General features: G+C 40.9%; 1 protein-coding gene across 4 annotated transcripts in view; it reads right to left on the bottom strand.

Moving 5' to 3' along the window:
* LOC142099587 (3',5'-cyclic-AMP phosphodiesterase 4D) overlaps positions 1-23,517 on the bottom strand; it is a 548,136-nt gene that overhangs the window by 53,785 nt on the left and 470,834 nt on the right. For all 4 annotated transcript variants that reach the window (XM_075183172.1, XM_075183201.1, XM_075183182.1 and 1 more), the window contains exon 6: positions 5,469-5,581. In XM_075183172.1, coding sequence (XP_075039273.1) covers positions 5,469-5,581 — 113 coding nt within the window. The remainder of the gene's footprint in view (positions 1-5,468; positions 5,582-23,517) is intronic.

Raw genomic sequence — 23,517 nt, 5'->3', positions numbered from 1 at the left:
TCTAGGGGTAAATGTATCAAGATGAGAATTTTTCGGCGGGTTTCAAAAACCAATCAGATTCAAAGCCATGTTACAATGCAAGGGGTGCAAATTAGTTTTCTGTTTTGCACATGAAAATACAGTCAGTATTTAACTTATGTGCAAAACAAAAACTAATTTGCACCCCTTGCATTGTAACATGGCTTTGTCCAGGAGAGTTAAATAAGAATCTTCTTAATTTTAGTACCTTAATGAATCAGGCCCATGATCTGTATATATTGCGTTAGGAAGCGCAGGGGGAGGTGCAGCCATAGATGCTGCACAGCTGAATTTGCACCACAGCGTACAGGTTTGCAGAGTAAAATGATGATATGATATAAGATTACACAGACTAATCAGAGGCATAAGGGAATTCCTTGCAAAGTACTCACTTTGTGGAGCAGCACAAAAAAAAAAAAAGATGTCATTTTGCGGAGCAATATTATCAAAAGTGTTGGAGAAAGTCTTAGGGTCCTGCCTTGGTGTGTGGAGGGGAATATCACCATTTACACCCCACCAGTTATGAACTGATGGATATTGGGTATCGATGGGTTCGATACTTTTAATGGGACACATTTCGCAAGGAAAAAGCAGATCTCAAGTTTTGTGCAGTGTGAAATACACACAAGTGCCGTGTGCACTAAAGACAGCCCCATTGTATCTCTCGTGGATCAGTTAAGTCACACATAAGCCTAGTAATATTTTACTAGAAATTCTTTTGTGCAGTGGAAGAAGTGCTGCTTAGGAGGTTGGACTTGTCATGTGATGTTCACGTCTGTACTTCATGCACCTAGTTTGTGGTGGAGCGCAGTAGGTGTGTAGACACAACTGTGCAAAACCAAGGTGCTGCCGGCTGCGACAGGCAGAAACCAGTGTCAGGGTCCAATGCATCTAATGTGCTCCAACCTCAAGTAAGCTCTGAACTAAACACACTACAACACCACAGTCTATAACAGGCCGCACAAAGCCCCACATTACAACACTTATGTATTTAATTATTGCCAAGATTTCACCCAATCTGACTTTTAGCTGTGTTGCAGATCACGATACCAGTGCTATTGCAGATTTTGGAAGCTGTAGAATGGTCACTGTTGACATTTTGCATTGGAAATGTCACTAAGTAACCCACTAGCAGTAACCTATGATGTTACTCCCTGGCAGGGTTACCAGAACAAAAGGTCAATACTAAAGTTCTCACTTCACTGTGGTCTTCTGCAGTACTGAAAGATGGAGCGTGATCAAACTACTGCAAAGAATGTATTCATAAAATTCATAATTCAAAATGTATATTTTATATATATATATATATATATATATATATATATATATATATATACACACACACAAGTTAACCCGTGCATGATACTCAAGCATTCTAGTCAAATCAAGCTACTTAAGGTGTTAAAAAGGTTCTTGTCATGCATTTGGGCCTAGCCCAGGCCTCCTCAGGGGAAGAGCGTTACTTCCCGACGTAAGCGCTCTTTTTTAACGTGGTTTTGTCCACATGTCACCACCTCATCATTTTTCTCCATCACCTCATCCTTCATCTTCATCGCCACATCCTTCATCAAGCTACTTAAGGTGTTAAAAACTCCCCACTGTCACCCCCGGCAACCACCAACCACTCCCAACTGTCACTTCTCCTTCAAGAAATATATAGGTCAGTGTATAACTCTGCCCAGCAGATGGCGCTGCAGCTTGGTTTTTTTTTTTCCCCACACTAGGCATTTATATAGTAGATATATATATACACATACACATACATATTTATAATTGTAAACTTAAAGAAAAGGTGCTATCTTTGCTATTTAACTTCCTACCCTCTAGTGGATCCTAACACCATTTGGAAACGCTGCTCTTTTTTCAACTAGCCTAAGCCTCAAGCCCAATACGCACATTTACTAGCATCTACGCACTCCATTCACCCTTCCATCGACAAATCTGATCTTAATTAATTGTTTGTAAGTCATTTTTACTAACCTATTAATTTGGGAGATATTAAAGTTTAAAAAAAAATCGGGTGTTATTTGATATGGAAAATTACAAACTAATTGTGTCGTTCTGTAATTTGTTGCATTGCGTTGAGGGTTCTCTTTGCTTATAGGTTGCTGCAGTCTAGGAATAAACATATAAACAGCTGTAAGATGAGGGTAGTGCCCCCTACTGACAGTTCAGCAAAATGCTGGTTCTATGGTAACACCTAAACTAATGCTACTGTTTGACTGTTAATATAAAATCAAAACATGTGACTTTTAGAAGTGTCTTCTTGTCTTCACTAAGAGTCATTTACGAGACGCAAAAGTGCAAGTGTTTTTGCAGTTGAAGCTGTTTTTTGGGGGGAAGCGCATACATATGCAGGCCAAGATGGTGGGCCTGCGGGGGTGAATACTTTTATTCAGTCCGATGGGAGCTGTTGGGCAGACTGATGGTGGAGCTTGCCATGTACAAATTATGTTTTGCAGGCCGACAATATTTAAACAAACTAAACCAGGTGCTGAGGGAGCATTAGAGGGAGCGTTCCCTGATTTATGGGGGGGCCCAAAGGCTTTTTCTTCCACAAAAGGGTGCAATTGTTGTGACTTCTGTGAAGGGTTAATGATCGCTTGCGACCTATATAAATGCATTTTGCACCTTTCACTTCTCAGGAAAAATTTTAAAAAAATGTAAAAAAAAAATAAAAAATCCCAACAACATGCAATAGGCAAATATTCAAAATGATAAACGGACAATATATTCCAGACTACGTTGGTGGAATATTCAGCCTATCCATTCACTAGGAATGAGTCACTACTTCCTAATAAATTATGCTGCACACTCATTAGGCTGCACATTCATGAATATTAGTTCAGCTCCAAAAATGGTGACCGCAACTGAGCGTAGGTAAAGGGGCCACCTTAAAATGTGCGTTTAACTTAACACACAGTTTAAAAATAAGTTTTATTATCTTTTAACTGAAGCCAGGAATCTGTGCAGCAACAGAAAACATTACTACAGAACCTGTAAAGTGTTTAATACACACGCCCCTCTGAGAGGAGCAAAGACTGAAGAGCAAGAAACTTATCTGCATTTCATGGTAAATGCCATAGCAACAACAATGACATGTGTAGTAATAAAGAATCATTCCTAGTGCACTACCACGAACACATATTGATGGCCTTGAGATAGGAAAATGGACACTCAATAGGAGAATAGAAGCTCACTTAAGTGTGTGACTGTAATATTAATTTACTGATGTAATAGTGGGTGTGGATTCACAGCAAGTGACCTTCACATTAGAATTAACAAGGGAGCTTCCGTCTCTCAACAAATAAAGCTTTCACGTCCTAGAACATTAAGGTGACCAAACATCTCCACAGTCGGGGTACAGGACATGATTTTAGAACATCTGCAGAAATGTTGATTTATCCATTATAAATATATACAGTACAATGTAAATATCAGCAAATGGGAAAAAAAGGGCTTGTAGACCATTGTGTGGTGACTGCATCTTAGCAAAATAAAATATGAATAAAAAATATTATTTGTATTGTAATATTTAAACATAACACTAATTCCAGAATACACCACAACATCAAGCTCATATCCGTACACTTCTACATACATGATGTATATCTTTTCACCTACTAAGAACACAAGTGGAGCTCCATTGCTCGTCTAGTACACAAGTATGACGCATAGTATTACATTTCTCTTGCAGCCCAGAGAGTCACAATAAACACATACATTAAAATCCATATTCTTAGAAAACATTTATTGACGTTGCTGCTGCCATTACAGGAAGCATATTCCAGGCTTATGGCTTAAATGCTATAATGGGAGATGAACTGTAATCAGCTTAGATGTGGGCTTTACTTCCATATTAAAAGGTTCACAAGTCAAAGCAAAACTAATGACAACAAATTACAACAATATGCAAATGGCACTGAATCCAGCCAACATAAATGTATTGGTATGATCAGGGGGGGGGGTAAAATTCTTATGGAGATGCAATTTTTTAAATCGTACATTTGTTCAGTGTCAACAGTACACAATTGCCATTTTGCACCATCAACAGTCATCAGACAAGCATGATATATATTAACATGTTATCTGCCGCTAAACCACGTATGAACAGCGCCTTGTTACAGATCTGCAGCTGCATATAAGTTTACTTTCACTGAATGTAAACTAGTTGAAGTGGCAGCATAAATATACCAGATGTTTATCACACTGCTGGCCTGGAATAGGGACTGACAGATAGCCATTCATTAACCCCTTTATCACCACCACAAACTGGCTCTTCTCTGTCAGGCCAAACTGAAGCTGTGGGATCGAAAACTGTGCATTGGCCGTAATGTTCTTTATGTGCAGCTATTGATGCTCTGGGGAAATAAACTACATGAATTATGTTAACACATCCACGTACTGAATGTATAGAGCATGTTATCAAGTGTAGCAAACTGGTAAAAGTATGGCTGCAAGTCAATGACAGGGAGATATATATATATATATATATATATATATATATATATATATATATATATATATATATATATATATATATATAGTTTATCTTAATAACTCTTTGAATGACAAAGGTTATATTACTGCAAACCCTGTTTCAATCAATGCAATGCTTCAAACTACCCTGCATTTACATATGGAAAATAATCATGATCAATAGCATAATGACAGCATACAGTCAGCAAGCCACGATACAAGCAGAGCACTACAGATGGCCAGAGCGGTGGCACAAGGCTGGACACGGCATATCCCTACGCCACGCCGCTGGACACCCATCCTGTGAATAATCTGATCAGACTCTAGAATGAGCATCCATGTTCACTATGATACTCACACATCATGCTTCTCTGATGGGACCCAGAACTAGCTTGAATGAGTCACAGCAACAGTCACAACATTATATCCAGTGGCACCATCGGGTACATGCCAATGTGTAAGAGATGGCACAACTAAATTGGCCGGTATAAATATTTCTGACCCTACACACACACACGTAAATAAAAAAGAATTATGTAATCTGTATAATGCAACATAGGCTGCAGTTTACATTATAATTTATAACACTTCTGTTAAAATGCACTAAAAATCAAGCATCTCTAGGCAAAACAACTGACACACATATGTCAAAGACAATAATGCACTTAAATTGGAATTGGACACCATAATACTCCCTCCAAACACATGTCACAATTATGAGCATTTAACCTCTGCTACCAAACTACAAGGAGATCATTAACCCCTGGCAGTCCAGAGGTGGCCTGGATGCATGGCTGCAATGCTTAGCCCCACTGCTGGCCGACTGTACAATGCACAGCATTATTAACCCTTGCACCACTACAACACCAGGTAAATTCACTTTTTCTATTGTAATAAGTAAGCAGAGAAGCCTCTGTCACTACCACCCAGCAGCCCACACAGTACATCTGCAGAACAGGTGATGGTCTTACCTTATTTGAGGCCATTTCACTGACAGAGTGCCTGGTTTGTAAGGTCTCCAGCTGGTCCAAGCACCAGTCCAGCTCCTCCAGGGTCTCGCTGGCCAGTTTTTGATAGGCCTCCTCTGCGAAGAGATAGGGGAAAGGATACTGAGTTTTCAAGCGTTTCACTGGGCTAACATCAAACTCCAGAGGGTCCATTCTGCCATACACTGCCATGCTCGCATGACCAGTGTTTATACATGAGGGATCCTTCATAATGTTAAAAAAGACACTCTGGGGGAAAAAAAGTCACAGTCACTGACAAAGTGCCCTGTGAAATCAGTCCAGCCCGTGGAGAGCCCGTGGATAGCAGCAGTCCCTGATCCACTAGCCTGTGCTAAGAAATCCCATTAGCCATAAAAGGCGTGCGCCCTGTGTCACTGGGTTATTCTCCTTGATAAGAGCGCTTATCTTCCAGGCTAGGGAGTCATAAAGAGCCAATGTCTATGAGGATCCCTGTCCTCCCTTCTCCTGCCTGCAGTGCTAGATCTGCTTATTAAACCATGAATCAGCTGGCAGGAGTGATGGGCACGTCCCCTCCTCTGCCATGTCTTGGAGCACAATGCTATCCATAGCTTCACATGTATTTAGGAAAGTGAGGGGAGTCCTTGTCTGGAGCTGCTGCTGTGCGTTCAGACTTCAATGTGGCATCCTCATCATCATCCAGCTAAGGGAGCCTGCCGCTTCCTTTGAACCAAAACCAAAAGCTGCACTGAGTATGGTGGGGGGAGGGACAGAAATCCTGGCGTGGAGCAGACAGCTGGATCCCCAGCACACACTACTGCGGCGAGCCTGTCATACCCTTACAAGCTGCTTGGCCACATCTCTACTAAGGGTTGTGCAGCATGATGTATATACTGTGCATAAAGACACACACATGGCACATGCTGCAAACATAACACAATACTGATTGGTAACCAGGATTTTCTGCCAGAAAGAAGTTGGAAAGTGTAACTGGAGAATGAAGCCTGTAAAACCTTTATCACTGCTGTGTATGTTTCACACCTCAGGAAAGCTGTTCCCAGTGCTTGTGTATGTAATGCTGCATATACAGGAAGGGTTAATGCATATGTACTGTTGTAATGACCTTAACCATATCAGCAAAGGATATACACAGGAGGTTTATAACCTGACTAGCTTGTACTTGTAGTTCCACAACTGTTAGAGATCCATATAAAGTAGTGTAAAGACATTTACACCAACTCAATAAACAATATTAATGGACACTAAAAAAACAACAACCAGGAAACCTATTATGAACCCATAAAAACAGCCATGATTAAATAAGTACTGTGTAAGCTGATCATATACATATTCCCTGTATCTAGTGTAGGAGTAGTGTTATAAAGCACTTAGCAATGTTCCAAAGAGCCTTCTTGTGACTAGTAGGCAGTACAAGAATCGCCTCTTTACAAATCATAATACTATTCAGATATACATTCACATACATCTTTTTCATAACATTTGTGAGTAAAAATGACATTAATACGCAGATGTATACACTGCTGCTGTGATTTACATAACAATTATATGGAGATTTTCCTGCCTATGACTCAGTCTGGGTAGATCTAAAGCAGAAACAGTACACTAGGTTACAAGGTACACTGCCACTTATTCTATGTGTACAATACAGCAATGTACTTCATATTGTTCTCAGAAATTAACTAAATGTAATATCTTTCAAGAATTTACGTCTGCGTTGCAATATCTGTGCGCTGCCAGCAGCAACCAGAGACAAGTAAGGCAGAGGCTGTTCTGTACCTTGTGCAAGTCCTTCTAATGCACTGTTCAACCTACTATCAACACACAGTAATATGGGCAGACTTTAAATATATGGCAAATAAAATGTTGTTGTTTTTTTCAAATTATATATAAAATACAAAGTTACAGAGGGAATAGTATGTTACGTATTAAAACTAAAAATGCAGGAAAAATAAAACATAGTTGTGACTATGGAAAAACTTTTACCATTTTCTTTCTACATACAGACACATTGCAGATTGTGAAGCGATTTTCAGAGTAAGAGGTGTTACATTTTCTTCCCCATCCATTCAACTAAATAGGTTCCCATGAGGGCTCACAAAAATATAACATTAAAAACAAAAGTTTTTTTTATGCTTGCAACAAAACAGAGACTTGGCTGAGACCTTAGATTAGACCACAGACCATGGGATGTTTCTTACTGTGCGTGGTCACTTACTTAAACCTTTAACATTCTTTAATATTCACTCTAGTCCACTTTCAATACTACTATACTCTGTACAGCGCTGCGGAATTAGTGGCGCTATATAAATAAATGATGATGATGATGATGATACTATAACATAAAACATAGAGATTACCCACTGTCATATTTTCACCAATCAGATTCTAGCTGTCATTTTGTAGAATGTACTAAATAAATGATAACTAGAATCTGATTGGTTGCTATAGACAACATCTCCACTTTAGAAAATATAGCCCCTAAATCTATATGGCAAAGGAATGGGCCCCCTTAGAGTGCATCCCAGGATCCCTGGCTACCCAGCTTACATTGTACAAACCACTTAGGGCCTGATTTTGAGTTAACAGGAAAGCAAAGAAAAGGAGTAACTTTGCACCTGGGTAAAACCATGTTGCATTAGAGGGGGAGGTAAATTTAAAATGTAGGGACAGATTTATAGTTGGGATATCAGTGGCACACGCAGGGGGGGTTTATGGGTCTCCAGAAACCCCTCCCCTCCGCTAGCGAAGTGCCACACATAGCGGCAGTGTAATATATAGCAGCCGCGGCGCTGTCAAAGAAGCATCCGCGGCGGACAATTGCATACAGCACCGCCGCGGACACTTCTTTGACAGCGCCGCGGCTGCTGTATAGTACAGTGCTGCCGAAACAGAGCTGCTGCGCATGCGGGGTGCAGCTCTCTCGTTTTTTGTTTTGTTTTGTTTTTTTGGGAGGGGGGGAACCCCCTCCCCCGGGGGAACCCCCTCCCCCCCCCCTAAAAATCCTGCGTGCTCCCCTGGATATGGCATGTCATAGATCAACTTTAATTTCAGTGTAAAAATAAAGCAATCAAGTATTTGTGTGCTACATGAAAAAACAGCCAGTATTTTCCTTGTTTGCAAAAAAAATAAATACATTTGTATCCCTTGCATTGTAACATGGTTTGTCCAGGTGCAAAGTTCCTCCTTTTCTTTGCTTTGCTCCTAACTCAAAATCAGTCCCTTAACCTCTAAGTATAGGGGAGAGCAGACAGAGCAGTTGGACTAAGGGAAGAAAACACGACCCAAAAATGAAGGCACTACTTGTGTGTGCTAAAACATTGCTGAGCTATTTTGCTTGATTGTCCTTATAAACTAACAAACACTGTCTAACCAGAGACATAATATAGCACATATACTCATGCATAGAAAAGACAACTTAGATGTCAGAATATTGCTTGTATTTGTGTTGAAAAAGTTTTCCTTAAAATAAGTGTATTTTAGTATTACATATTGTCATATGGTATTTTCTTTTTGTACACTGCAAAGAGCACATTAGACTATCACCAAAATGACATGTATGGTAATAGACAGAAGAAAACCAAAAAAACTTTATATATTCTGCACATAAAGGACCTCATTTAGAGTCGGATGCAAAGTCCATTTAAGAAGTATAGGAGTGGGAGTGTGCCGCAACTTGGTAGGGTATTACGAGTGACAAGCAACCCCATTTGCATCCCACTTGTAATACCCTATCGAATATCGGATATGGTGCTTTCTGCACATGCATGGTTTTTTTGGGATGCGCCTAAAACGGACTTTGCATGCGACTCTAAATGAGGTCCAAAATGTTATACTATTTGTACAGGTTGATAGCCATCATCCGTGTCTGCATATAAAAACCTTTTCTGACAATGACAGAGAATGTTGTCATTATATTAAACCTTTACACATAGTATTTATATCAGCACCATGATCCCAGGTAACAGTACTTTGTGTGAGCTTTATGTAGCATGCAGGCTTTCACTCATCTATGAAGACCAATTTTTATATTTTGGAGATGTGTCTATTTCACTGGGAATAATGTATTAATTTATCCATGTGTATTTGATCGTGTTTACTCAGAACAGATAGGATATTTTTTTGTAGCATATTGGGATAAATATATTTTTTTTTTACAGGCTTTATTTTGTGAATAAAAGCAAACATTGTAAAACATAAACACTTCTTGATTGTTGACAAAGTTTCTTTTAGCAATCAGTGCAGCACCAAAAATATACTTAGCTAGTAGCCCTGAGTACAGGGATTCCAAATATGTGTACTATGTACAGCTGTAGGGCCTGGAAACAAATGTGTACATTTTTGTTTTAGAAACTTTTGTATATCATGACTGCACACAAATGCAAAGGAACCATGCGCACAAATCCTTAGGAAGGAGTCGGCATAGAGCTGGATGGACAAAAAAGGGGGTTGATGCATTTTTTAAGGATTTGGATCATATGCAGCTATGTGCAATTCATGTATTTTTGCATAATTTTTACTGAAAATGCATTACAACATTTTGTTGTTTTTTTTTTTTTTGTTTTTTTTTACTTTTTATTTATTTTTATATTGTGGCGGGACCATATGTTTATAGAGGGAATCTGATCCATACTTTCTCTGCATATCTGCAGTTATATATCACTTATTACTGTGATCTAATGCTAGCTGACATGGCAGTTAGCAATAGATCACTATGTTAAGTGATGTATTAATGCAGAGATGCAGAGTAGAGCAGGATTGGCTGCCCCGACCCTTTCATGGCTTTCTCACAGCTAGGGGTATATTTACTAACCTGCGGGTTTGAAAAAGTGGAGATGTTACCTATAGCAACCAATCAGATTCTAGTTATCATTTATTTAGTACATTCTACAAAATTACAGCTATCTCTGGCCTCCTAATCTCATGCGATCTCTGGTCTTCTGATCTGATGCGATCTCTGGCCTCCTGTTCTGATGCGATCTCTGGCTTCCTGATCTCATGCGATCTCTTACTTCCTGATCTGATGCGATATCTGGCCTCCTGATCTGATGCTATTTCTGGCCTCCTAATCTCATGCGATCTCTGGCCTCCTGATCTAATGCTATACCTGACCTCCTGATCTGATGTGATCTCTGGCCTCCTGATCTCATGCGATCTCTGGCCTCCTGATCTCATGCGATCTCTGGCCTCCTGATCTCATGCAATCTCTGTCCTCCTGATCTCATGCGATCTCTGGCCTCCTGACCTCATGCAATCTCTGGCTTCCTGATCTGATGCGATCTCTGGCCTCCTGACCTCATGCGATCTCTGGCCTCCTGACCTCATGCGATCTCTGGCCTCCTGACCTCATGCGATCTGTGGCCTCCTGTTCTGATGAGATCTCTGGCCTCCTGATCTGATGCGATCTGTGGCCTCCTGATCTGATGCGATCTGTGGCCTCCTGATCTGATGCAATCTCTGGCCTCCTGACCTCATGCGATCTCTGGCCTTTTGATCTCATGCGATCTCTGGTCTCCTGATCTCATGCGATCTCTGGCCTTTTGATCTCATGCAATCTCTGGCCTCCTGATCTCATGCGATCTCTGGCCTTTTGATCTCATGCAATCTCTGGCCTCCTGATCTCATGCGATCTCTGGATTTTTAATCTCATGCAATCTCTGGCCACCTAATCTGATGCGATCTCTGGCCTCCTGATCTGATGCAATCTCTGGCCTCCTGATCTGATGCAATCTCTGCCCTCCTGGTCACCTTTTATTTTAGTTTTGTATTTGTATACAGTGCTATATAATATGTTTGTGCTTTATAAATACTTTATAAATAGTACAAAGCAAGTCTAGAAGATAGACACTTGAGAAATATGCCTAACAGGTAAAATGATTAGGCATCTTGAAAATAAATAAATCTATGTCATTGTTGGGCTTTATATTACCAGAAGATAATATAATTGACATACTAAAGAATCAAGTTAATCCAGGAAATATAGAGAAAATTACAGTCCCATATCAACATGGCTCATTATAGAAAATTAAATATGTTTTAGCGATGCTAAGTTTAATTCTGCAAGTCATATTGTGAGTACGTCAAGCAGTACAAATAGATCTCATCACCTCCTAAATATTACCAAGACATGTCCAACTATAATCTCACACTGACCTCAGGATACAAAACATTTGCATAGTGTATGGAACCAAACGTAGGCTCTATTTAAATAGACGTGACACTAAGCAGATACCACAAGCTGATATGACCAATTCTAGTTAACACACAGGGCAAATGTAATAAAGGGCTTAGATGTTATAGTAAAAGTGAATTAGGAATAACTATACAGTGGCCAACTAAAGGCCAGTCTAAAATGAAATTCAATGTAATGGATCAGTATGAAAACACAGGTTGGTCAATGGTTAGAATCACTGTGAATACAGTGTCAGCTGTCTGAAATTTAAAGCCTGGTCAGTTCTACTGCCCACAAACATGCACAACATCTACTATGTGTCATTTGGCCCTTCACTCCAGTGCCATATTGTCCACACATCCGGTGATTAAGTGATGGGATCCAATGGCAAGGACAGTATAATTCACAATGCTAAGTAGAGACGGGAAGGGGCAACAATGAGATTATAGGGTTCCTTTAACCATAATTGCCAACATTTATATATAATTTCAGGAACAGTTTGTAGCTTGGCTTCTGCATTGATGAATGTTTATCTGTGTATACTGTAGACAAGCAAAGCATATTCTGCAACCCATAACAGAATATGATCACTGAGCAGGATTACAATGCACCTTCAGTATACAGGATGTCAACCTATACAATACATACATAAAACATACTAATTATACATTCTGTTAACTGTATCCATCTTACAGGGAATAAAGATGTGGTACTGTTCTGTACTGGAAAACAGATGACTTTGTTCAGTAAACACTTTCAGGGATAGGTGGAAGACATGTTGGCAATCAGGATATCTATCTATGTACCAGCTCCGAGGACAGTGGCAGGTGGGGAGTTTGACTGGGGCGGTACACCTGTCAAACCATAACGCAGGTGTCCTAAGGCGAGCTCAGGGAGGACAGAAACCTCCCGTGGAGCATTCATCAACATTTGGAATCCCATCAATATTTATACAGATCTTATTTACAGAGGTATAGACAGAATACCATCACTTACGTATTATAAGCCGATTAATATATGCAGTAGTATAAAAAAAAATCTTGAGTTGCATTAAACAGTCCTTCCATCAGAATCATCATACAAATCTCTCTGCTGTGATTTGCCCACATAACTGAGTCTGGCCCAAGTTGTTCATTGAGTGGAATATATAAGCATTAAATACATACTGTATATACTTACACAATAGCAGAAAGGTCTTTACGGAGAACAAACTTCCTAATAAGTGTCAGAATAGTGTTCTAGAGAGATAGATATTTTAAATATATATATATATATATATATATATATATATATATATATATAAAAACCCATCCAAATTATACTTATTATAGCACAGTGGGTAAGTGGTTAGCACTTCTGCCTTACAGCATTGGGGTCATGAGTTAAATTCCTGACCATGGCCTTATCTGTGAGGCGTTTGTATGTTCTCCCTGTGTTTGCGTGGGTTTCCTCCGGGTGCTCCGGTTTCCTCCCACACTCCAAAAACACACTGATAGGCTAATTGGCTGCTATCAAATTGACCCTTGTCTGTCTGTGTGTGTGTATGTTAGGGAATTTAGACTGTAAGCCCCAATGGGGCAGGGACTGATGTGAGTTCTTTGTACAGCACTGCAGAATCAGTGGCGCTATATAAATAAATGGTGATGATGAATATGGTGCAAGGAGCGATGATGTTGTGTAACCCATACCAACCAGATATTAGCTTTTTGTATACTACAGTCACATTAAAGCTAATAGCAGATTAGATATTATGGGTCACAGCACATAATTGCTCTTTACATGATGTTATTTAATAAGCCCTATAGTGTTCGTACAATATGCAATCTACATCCCATATCGCATAAAGTTTTATATATATATATATATATATATATATATATATATATATATATATATATATGCAAGCTCTATATTACAGCTTACGACCAAAAAATGTTTGGAAACTGGATGACCCTGGTATATCCATGTTATAGAAGCAGATATATTTTAGAAGGACAATTTAATCTTGCATTTGGTGTAGTTTTTTCCTCTTCCCTAGTAAGCATTCTGAATAAAGCCAGGAACGGGTAAGGTTGCTCGGCATCCGTGGGGTTGCGGACATCCGTGATGTTGAGGACATTTAATGTCAAGTCAAAACTGCAATAAACAAGCAGATGAACACAATCTTATCAAGCCGTGGACACGTAAAAGCAGCGCGTACCCATCCAGAGGCAGGTTTCAAATGTTTAAATTTGGTATACGCCTTCATTATGATTGATCATTTCTGTGATGACACAGAAAAAGCTATTTACTTATCTTCATTTGTATAATTATCAAACAAAATGAAAATGACATCTGTGACACCAGTCTGCTTTAATTCTTCGTACAATGTTTAGTGAACTTTGCTGTCTTTCGAGTGACAACAAATACATCTCTGGCTTTAAAGGTTGAAGGTATCTGGTTGACACAGGCCGAAGGGACATACAGAGAGGTAAGAAACTGAAGACACAAAGTCGTAGTTAGTATTGTCTTTCAATGTAAAACATTCCATTTCTGGGATGTGGCAAGTGGAATTATTCAACATCTAAGAATGGAAAAAATGAAAGTATTTCAATCCCATCAATTGGGACAGCTTACATACAGTACATAAGTAACAGAAATGGAACATTGTCAGTCCTGTTTTGTGCCACCCTCTTTGCAAATATTACTCTTTGAACCTAAGCTGCAAAACAGATGTTAGTGATGTCATTAGGGTATTTTATGAAGACTTATAGTGTTTCATGGGCGTGCCGATACAAACTCAGAGGTTAGAGTCTTGTCTGAATAGGTGCATATGTAATCTCTGCTCATGACAACATAACAATAACAGTATACAACAGAAGAATGTACATAAAAGGTAATTTCAATCACTGCTAGGGCCAGACACACTAAACAGGTATGAAACATAGGCAGTTACACAGGGTACTAAAAAAAAAACCTGCACAAGTACAGGAAGCAACTCTAAATTGTAAATCTTACCCACATAATAAATACAAGGAAGCAGACCATTTATACATTTTATTATATATGTTGCATTTATAATGTTATTTCTACCGGAGTACGAGTAGGCTATGGAGTAGTTAACTTCAGAGGAAGAATGAGGGTAAGGTATAGTGTGGTCATATTGTGGTTAGTAAAGAAGGATCGTGTAGAGGGGAGGAGATGGGCAGGGAGAGGTTAGACAGAGGGAGGGTGGGCTTTCCTGAACAGGTGAGTTTTAAGGGATCGTTTGAAGTCTTGCTAGGGGATAGCCTGATAGAATGAGGGAGATCGTTCCAGAGAAGGAGGGCAGAATGGGAGAAATCTTGAATGCAGGAGTGAGGTGTGGATGAGAGGTGAGGCGGCGGTCATTGGATGACCGTAGAGGGCGAGAATGGAGTATGAGTGGAGAGGTAAGGAGCAGTGGAGTCATAGAGGGCTATATAGGTGACGGTAAGGAGCTTGAAGAGTATTCTGTAAAGTAGGAGGAGCAGTGCTTGACAGAGACGGGAGGCAGATGTAGACCGGCGAGAGAGGAAGTTTAGTTGGGCTACAGCATTGAGTATGGACTGAAAAGGAGTGAGACGGTAGCGGGGAAGGCCAGTAAGGTGAATGTTGCAGTAATCAAGATGAGAGATGATCAGAGAATGCACAAGAGTTTTGGTGGCTTCAAAGGAGAAGAAGGGTCTGATCACGACTATATTGCGGAGGTGGAAGCGGCAGGATTGGATCTGGGGGGGATGAAGGAGAGGGAGGAGTTAAGGATGACACCCTGGCAAAGAACTTAGGGAGAAGAAGAGATGTTGGTTTTACCAATAGTAATGGAGAGGATGGGAGTGGCGGAGTCTCTTGAGAGAGGAAAGACTATAAGTTCAGATTTGGCCATATTGAGTTTAAGGAAATGTTGGGACATCGAGGAGCAAATGGCAAAGAGACAGCAGGATACCTTGGTGAGGAGGGAAGGGAGGGGACAGGAGAAGAGACGTAGATTTGGGTGCCATCGGCATAGAGGTGGTGCTGGAGACCCAAAGGAACTGATAATTTCACCCAGTGAAGAGGTGTACAAAGAAAAGAGCAGAGGGCCAAGGACGGAGGCCTGAGGGACTCTTATGGGAAGTGGGGAAGGTAGGGAGGAGGAAGGAGGAAGCCACAGATAGAAGCAGAGAAGGAGCAGTTAGAGAGATAGGTGTAGCCCGAATAGCAGCAGCACAGCTGAGCACAGCCACTGGATATTAATATTGATAGCAGCACTGTGCACAAAATACTGTATAATTAAATGTAATATAGTGACTTTACTTGCTGAGTCTAAGGGCCAAGGGACAAAGGTCATGTACATTACATAGATGCAGTGTTAAGCTGTTTATTAAAAGCTGGTGTGAGAGAAAAACTGGTTGGTAGGGAGGCATTTGAGAGAAAGCTGGTCGGTTGGCGGCCATGTGAGAAAAAAGGCTGGTGGGCAGGGGACTGGTGAAGGAAAAACTGGGGGGCTGGGGTTGGTGAAGGAAAAGCTGGTGGGTAGAGGGGTATGTGTAGGAGAAGCTGGTGGGCAGGAAAGTTTGTGAGATTCAAAAAAAAAATTTCCCTTTGCTCTGAAAGTTAGGATTTAAAAATCCCCCCTCCTAGAAATCCTGCGTTGGCCCCTGGGCAGCATCAGAGCTTGGGCAGCTTTCTGCATCTGAACAAACATCTGGACGGCAGCTTTGCCAGCCAGCCAGGAGGGGGCAATTGGTGTGGTGTTAGTCATTAGTGGTGGGCACCAGAGGGTGTGGTGCTAGTCATTAGTAGTGGGCACCAGAGGTTATGGTGCTAGTCATTAGTAGTGGGCACCAGAGGGTGTGGTGCTAGTCATTAGTAGTGGGCACCAGAGGGTGTGGTGCTAGCCATTAGTAGTGGGAACCAGAGGGTGTGGTGCTAGCCATTAGTAGTGGGCACCAGAGGGTGTGGTGCTAGTCATTAGTAGTGGGCACCAGAGGATGTGGTGCTAGTCATTAGTATTGGGCACCAGAGGGTGTGGTGCTAGTCATTAGTAGTGGGCACCCAGAGGGTGTGGTGCTAGTCATTAGTAGTGGGCACCAGAGGGTGTGGTGCTAGACATTACTAGTGGGTATCAGAGGGTGTGGTGCTAGTCATTAGTAGTGGGCACCAGAGGTTGTAGTGTTAGTCATTAGTAGTGGGCACCAGAGGGTGTGGTGCTAGTCATTAGTAGTGGGCACCAGAGGGTGTGGTCTTAGTCATTAGTAGTGGGCACCAGAGGGTGATGTGCTAGTCATTAGTGGTGGGCACCAGAGGGTGTGGTGTTAGTCATTAGTAGTGGGCACCAGAGGGTGTGGTGTTAGTCATTAGTAGTGGGCACCAGAGGGTGTGGTGCTAGTCATTAGTAGTGGGCACCAGAGGGTGTGGTGCTAGTCATTAGTAGTGGGCATCAGAGGGTGTGGTGCTAGTCATTAGTAGTGGGCACCAGAGGGTGTGGTGCTAGTCATTAGTGGTGGGCACCAGAGGGTGTGGTGTTAGTCATTAGTAGTGGGCACCAGAGGGTGTGGTGTTAGTCATTAGTAGTGGGCACCAGAGGGTGTGGTGTTAGTCATTAGTAGTAGGCACCAGAGGGTGTGGTGCTAGTCATTAGTAGTGGGCACCAGAGGGTGCGGTGCTAGTCATTAGTAGTGGGCATCAGAGGGCGTGGTGCTAGTCATTAGTGAGCACCAGAGGATGTGGTGCTAGTCATTAGTAGTGGGTACCAGGCATTTGACCACATGTAGCCCTCTGCCTCATTATACACAGGTTGATCTGTGTCACTCAAGCAGCAGCTGGTCTGCCAATTTACTTGGATATATCTCACACGTGGTGAAATGTCCTTGCGATGACAAACAGAATGAGTAAATCAGAATGGCACCCTGGTCACAAGGACGAAACTGAACTATTCTGGCACCATGTAGATTTCTTCTCTTGCAGATATAAAGGTTTCTGCAGATACGTGCTTTTCCCATTGGGGGTGTATGATGTAGTTATGGGCTCTAGAGTCTGGACTACTGGTCAAGCCTCCTTTATTATCCACCATGACGGTATGCAGTTAGAACAAGGATCTCTTAACTGCTGACGTGAGGGACCAAGGGCCACATGTGAGGTCCATTAAGGTTATTCTGTTGGCTACCGCTGCACAGGTTGGACTGGAAGTAGACATAAGGTGAAAGTGCAAAGTATGGCAAACCTAGACCAGTCAAATAAAGGCCATGATTAAAGAGGCAGCGATAAAAGCCATGGTGTGCTACGTACTTATTACTGATAGTACTGTAGAGAAATATGTTAATATTTAACTCAGGGACAGTAAGCTACATACTTTAACAGATATAAAAATACATATTATAGAGCATAGTATACTCTGAGGCCTGTCTCCCAGTGTGAACACCAGTGTGCCCCTAAGAATTATGCATAAGTGGTTGTACTGCTATAGTACTGGTGGAAGTATTGTCATAATTCATATGCATTTTAAAGAAGCAATGGGGCTCATGTTGAGGTGAACATATATGTAAGCAGGAAAAGACACACGCACGACAGAGCATATTTACGTGCATATGTTCATATTGTGTCCAGCTGTACATCAGTAGCATAGGCTCCAGGTGTATAACAGTTGTAACAAGTGTGTATATATGCATAAAGACTTTGGAATGTTTCGGATTATGGTCTTGATCACAGAAAATGCAAAGCCGTAAAGGTGCTTGTTACATCCAGCCTAGTAAAGGGACGGGAAAGTCGGTATTCATTTGTATTATTCATATTCGTGATAGTGGGCGGTAATTTTCTTTAACCTGCCAGTATCGAAGAAAATACATTTATTCCTTAGCCTACACAAGTATATGATATATCTATTTTTCAGGACAGACAGGGTTGTCTTTTTGTACTAGAATATGTTTTGTTTTATATTATGGGCTTTTTATAGGCAGACTAAGTAAAAATGATTTCTCACTTTTCCATGATTGCAACTACAAATATTTACACAAGAGTTGAATTGCCTAGTTCTCCCAATAATAGCAAGTCATACTAAACAACAGTAGTGTACACATGTTTTGACATAGTTATAAAGGCCAGAAACAAATGTGTTAGTTTTACTTTTTTCTGATGATATGCTTTGTTCACTCTTGGATTAAAAGTACCATTATGCATAATTTTGGAGCTCAGTAAAAAAGGGAAGGGTGCCTATGACTATCATCATCATCACGACCATCACCATTTATTTATATAGCGCCACTAATTCCGCAGCGCTGTACAGAGAACTCACATCAGTCACTGCCCCATTGGAGCTTACAATCTGAATTCCCTAACACATACACAAACACACAAAGACAGAGAGAGAGACACACACACAGACAGACACAGACTAGGGTCAATTATGTTAGCAGCCAATTAACCTACCAGTATGTTTTTTGGAGTGTGGGAGGAAACCGGAGCACCCGGAGGAAACCCACGCAAACACGGGGAGAACATACGAACTCCTCACAGATAAGGCCATGGTCGCAAATTGAACTCATGACCCCAGTGCTGCAAGGCAGAAGTGCTAACCACTATGCCACCGTGCTGCCCCCAAAACAGACTAGAAAACATTTTTGCTTCTGGAGTCAATTTTGGAAAGTTAAGGCGTGTCTATCACTGAGTGTAACATACAAAACAGGTTAAAAACCAAAATGCTGTGGTCTTTCTTTCACTTTCTGCTATCAGCCCTCTGTGCTTGCTAACGTGGTCTAATTAGCAATACCAGAAGAAACCTCTACAATGTAGAATCCATTCTTATAATGACAATCAAACCCCGAGCTGGTCAGCTAGAATCTGGATTCTAGGGAAGCCATTTTTCTCTCCACGTAATATGCATTATTTTCCAAATTTTCCAATTACAAATCTGTTCTTAACTTTTATCAGATTCTATCTTATCCTGGCTCATCTTCAAGTTTACAAGCTCTGTGAAGGCATCGCTGTGGTAAGAGATATGTGAGATATCATCCGAGATGGGGTGTGACATCATTGGGTCACAGGTTTGGAAGGGACTGAAGATATGAGAGCAGGCACAGAGGTATCAGATACATCTCATTGAGATTGCTTATGGCCTGCAGAGCAGCACAGTATAAAGCTATTACTTGTAAACACATTTATTTATATAGCGCCACTAATTCCGCAGCGCTGTACAGAGAACTCACATCAGTCCCTGCCCCATTGGAGCTTACAGTCTAAATTCCCTAACATACACACAGACAGACAGAGAGAGAGACTATAGTCAATTTGTTAGCAGCCAATTAACCTACCAGTATGTTTTTTTGGAGTGTGGGAGGAAACCGGAGCACCTGGAGGAAACCCACGCAAACATGGGGAGAACATACAAACTATACATGTTGGTGAATAATATACAACCACTCTTACTACGGTGAGTCCGAAGACAAGAACATTGACAGGTCCAGTAGGCAAGGACTACAGACACAGAGGGGCACGAATGTTACAAACAGGGTAAGTTTTGTTTATTTAACAACAAGGATAAGCAAAAAATTAACATTAAAAGAGGAAATGTATAGTGTGGAACTAATCTGAATAGCATGGATTCAATTTACAATGGAAAAAGCTTAATACACATGGAAACATTACCTAGTAAAGAGACAAAAGTTGTGTTCAGGGAGTGGCAAACAGCAGTCAGGATAGCTTTTGGTGCACATAGGCCATAGCTAATTGGCATCACTTTCAATGAGGTCACAGGAATTTGGAACAGATGATTTGGGAGAACCAAATGATTAGGGTGGGGTTCATAGGAATTTGTACCATCTGTTGACTGAGTGATCATAATATCATTGCGTGAGAACAGAATATTTTTTGTGACCCCCTCTACTATTTAAATGGGTCAACTATGACAATTTATGTATTTCAAGCCAAGACATTCAGTGACGTGTGTAAGCCCGTAAAAAAGGCAACCTGTTAGACTTCGGGGCGCCACAAGGGCGGCCCTCTAACCCTCACAAGGGCCGCACCTTGGCCCTAAGCTCAGTAATAATGTAAAACTATAGATTTAATCAAAGAACAAGAGACCTATCCGTGATAACATACCCGCAGGTATTTTACACAAGTGTTACAAGCTATAACAAAACTCACAATAAAGTAAGGAGGAGCTGAGTGCCACAGGTGAAGGCTCAGAGAGGCGTCTGTAGCCCATCACTGGTATAGACGATGTGCATCAATATATCTTGGTAAAATCAGGTGTGTTTTCCAGATTGTCAACAAATCATAAATCATTTAGAGCGCACAATAGTACACAGTGCACATTTTGTGGATATTGGGGACATTATTCACATTTGTTGTGTGTAATTAAGGGTCACTAGCAGTTTAGAATTATAAGGGAATTATTGCTTGGAAACAAGCTGCTAAATGAGATCTGACGAGACTAAAACTTAACTTCACACCATTTATTAATGTGCCTTAAACTGAAAAATAAAAATGAATGTGAATGATAACTTCTCTCAGGGCGGACTGAATAATACACTTTGATGAACCAGAAGTTCAGTACTTACAGAGTGCCAGCACTAAGTAGTGACCCATCAACTGCGCAAATGGCCCTAAACCAGATTACTTGTGTGACTAGCGAATGAAACCTAAGAGTTTAATAATCTTGGCACTATTGCTTGGGGAATCCTAACACTAGCCTGGTGTCTTCTTACAGATTTCTTTAAAGTAGCTTACGTACATGATGGCCTTTCTGCAGATATAAGCTTTCATAATGTCATAATGAAATGAAGTTTCCCCATTTATTCCCTTTAACATGATCAGCTAAGTAATATTTCTAGCTTTTCTACAATGAAAACGTTAGGAAAAGTTCACCACGTTAAAATGATTATGGAAGGGGTATGTGAGTGAGAGGACAAATCAGAAGACACAATCTCCCTGATTGTGGCTTCTGATTTATACTCCCGAATTACTGAATTTGTATACTGGATTCTTGCAAAATGAAACATTTTAACTTCAATTTTAAATGAGCCCCTACAAAATGTTACTGTAAATTATTGCCCAACTGCAAATTAAAGTTTGGAAGTATATCCTTAATGTGATGCAGAACAGGTTAGAAGTTGGTGGGGGCACAATGAATTCAAAGTCAATGAATGAAGTCAAACCTGATGGCCACACTACAGGTCAGCCTCAGGCTAGAGACCAGAGAGACACCATGTGAATTGTAGAAATGATGCAGCCACCATTCATACCAAGTACAGCAATAGCTGCTCCAGATTGGTAAGAATGCTGTTGGACCATTGTCGGACTTTTGGTGGAAGGAGCTGGAGGATCAAAGAGTTCTGAAAGCAATGTAATAATAATGCAATAGGACTCCTCACCCTTTCTTAGACACCTGTGAGAGTCTGGGCACATTAAGAAGAATATCAGAGAATACTTGGGAAAAGCCCTGGAGATGTTACTTGTAAGAGGTGGAGAGAGGGAGACCATGTATAGTGTGAAGGTTACTTTGGGAGAGTGCCTGAAAATGAGAGATGTAAAAGGTGCAACATTGCTGAGGAATTTCTAGGTCAACCCTATCATTCCAAACTGTATTCTCTATGTGATAGGTCATCGTGTCTGGAGACTAGCATGGAAGAGCAGCCCTTCAGTAGCAGAAGGAAATGTGTCAGACTTTCGCTCTCAACACTCCACAGAGACTGTGCTGACCAAGGATGTCAATAATTTCATCAAAGCTAAAACTAGAGGCCATTACTCTCTTCTAATTCTCCTGGATCTCTCTGCTGCATTTGACTCCTTTGACCACACTCTTCGTCCTATCCTGCTTCTCATCCTACCTATCTAATTGCTCTTTCAGTGTTACTTTCTCTGGAACAACCTACACTCTGCTTCCTTTATCAGTTGGAGTACCACAAGGCTCAGTCCTAGGTCCTCTGCTATTCTCTATCTACACCACTTCTCTTGGAAACCTAATAAGTTCCTTTGGGTTTCAGTATCATCTCTATGCGAATGATACACAAATCTATCTATCCTCTCCTGATCTCTCACCATCTGTGTTGTCTCGCGTTACTGACTCTCTTTCCACCTTTCATCTTGAATGTCCTCACTGCAAAAACTTCACTTAGTGCACTCATCATTTCCCGCATCGACTATTGCATTTCCCTCCTTACTAGTCTTCCCAAAATCAGGCTCTTACCCCTACAATCATTTTGCATGCAACGGCTAGATTGATTTTCCTAGCAAATTGTTTTTCCTCTGCTGAGCTCTCTCTGTCAGTCTCCACATTGGTTGCCTGTTTTCTTCTACTAACATACAAGGCCATCAAAAAATTGCACCACCATACATCTCCTCACTTGTCTCAAAATATCTTGCAACTCGACACCTCCGTTCTGCACAAGATCTGCATCTCTCATCCATTCTCATCTTTTTTCAAGCTGTACCTACTGTATTCCCTCCCTTGCACTGGGAGACAGGCCTCCCTTCCTCTTGTCTTCAAACCTTGAAGCGTTCTCTGAAAACCCACCTCTTCAGACAAGCTTATAATATTCCTCAACCACTCTCTTACTCTGCCTAGATTACCCTATTAGTATCCTCTACACAGCTAATACAAGTCAACAACCCTTTGACCAACATTGCTGTGTGACTGATCAGATGGCCCACTCAATATTTTTACCTTTGGATTCTAGCTGCACCAATATGTAATACGATGTAGCATTTACCCTTGTGTATCAAACTCCCATTGTCCCATAGATTGTAAGCTTGCGAGCAGGGCCCTCTTACCTCTCTGTCTGTATGGATTACCCAGTATTGCTTTATTACTGTTTTTTCCCAATTGTAAAACGCTACAGAATTTGCTGGCTCTATATAAATAAATGCTGATGGTGATGATGATGAGTCTAG

This window comes from Mixophyes fleayi, chromosome 1 (genome assembly GCF_038048845.1).
Source record: "Mixophyes fleayi isolate aMixFle1 chromosome 1, aMixFle1.hap1, whole genome shotgun sequence".
NCBI classification, from domain to species: Eukaryota; Metazoa; Chordata; class Amphibia; order Anura; family Limnodynastidae; genus Mixophyes; species Mixophyes fleayi.
The sequence above is the reverse complement of the archived record's forward strand: the minus strand, read 5'-3'. Positions and strand labels throughout refer to the sequence as shown.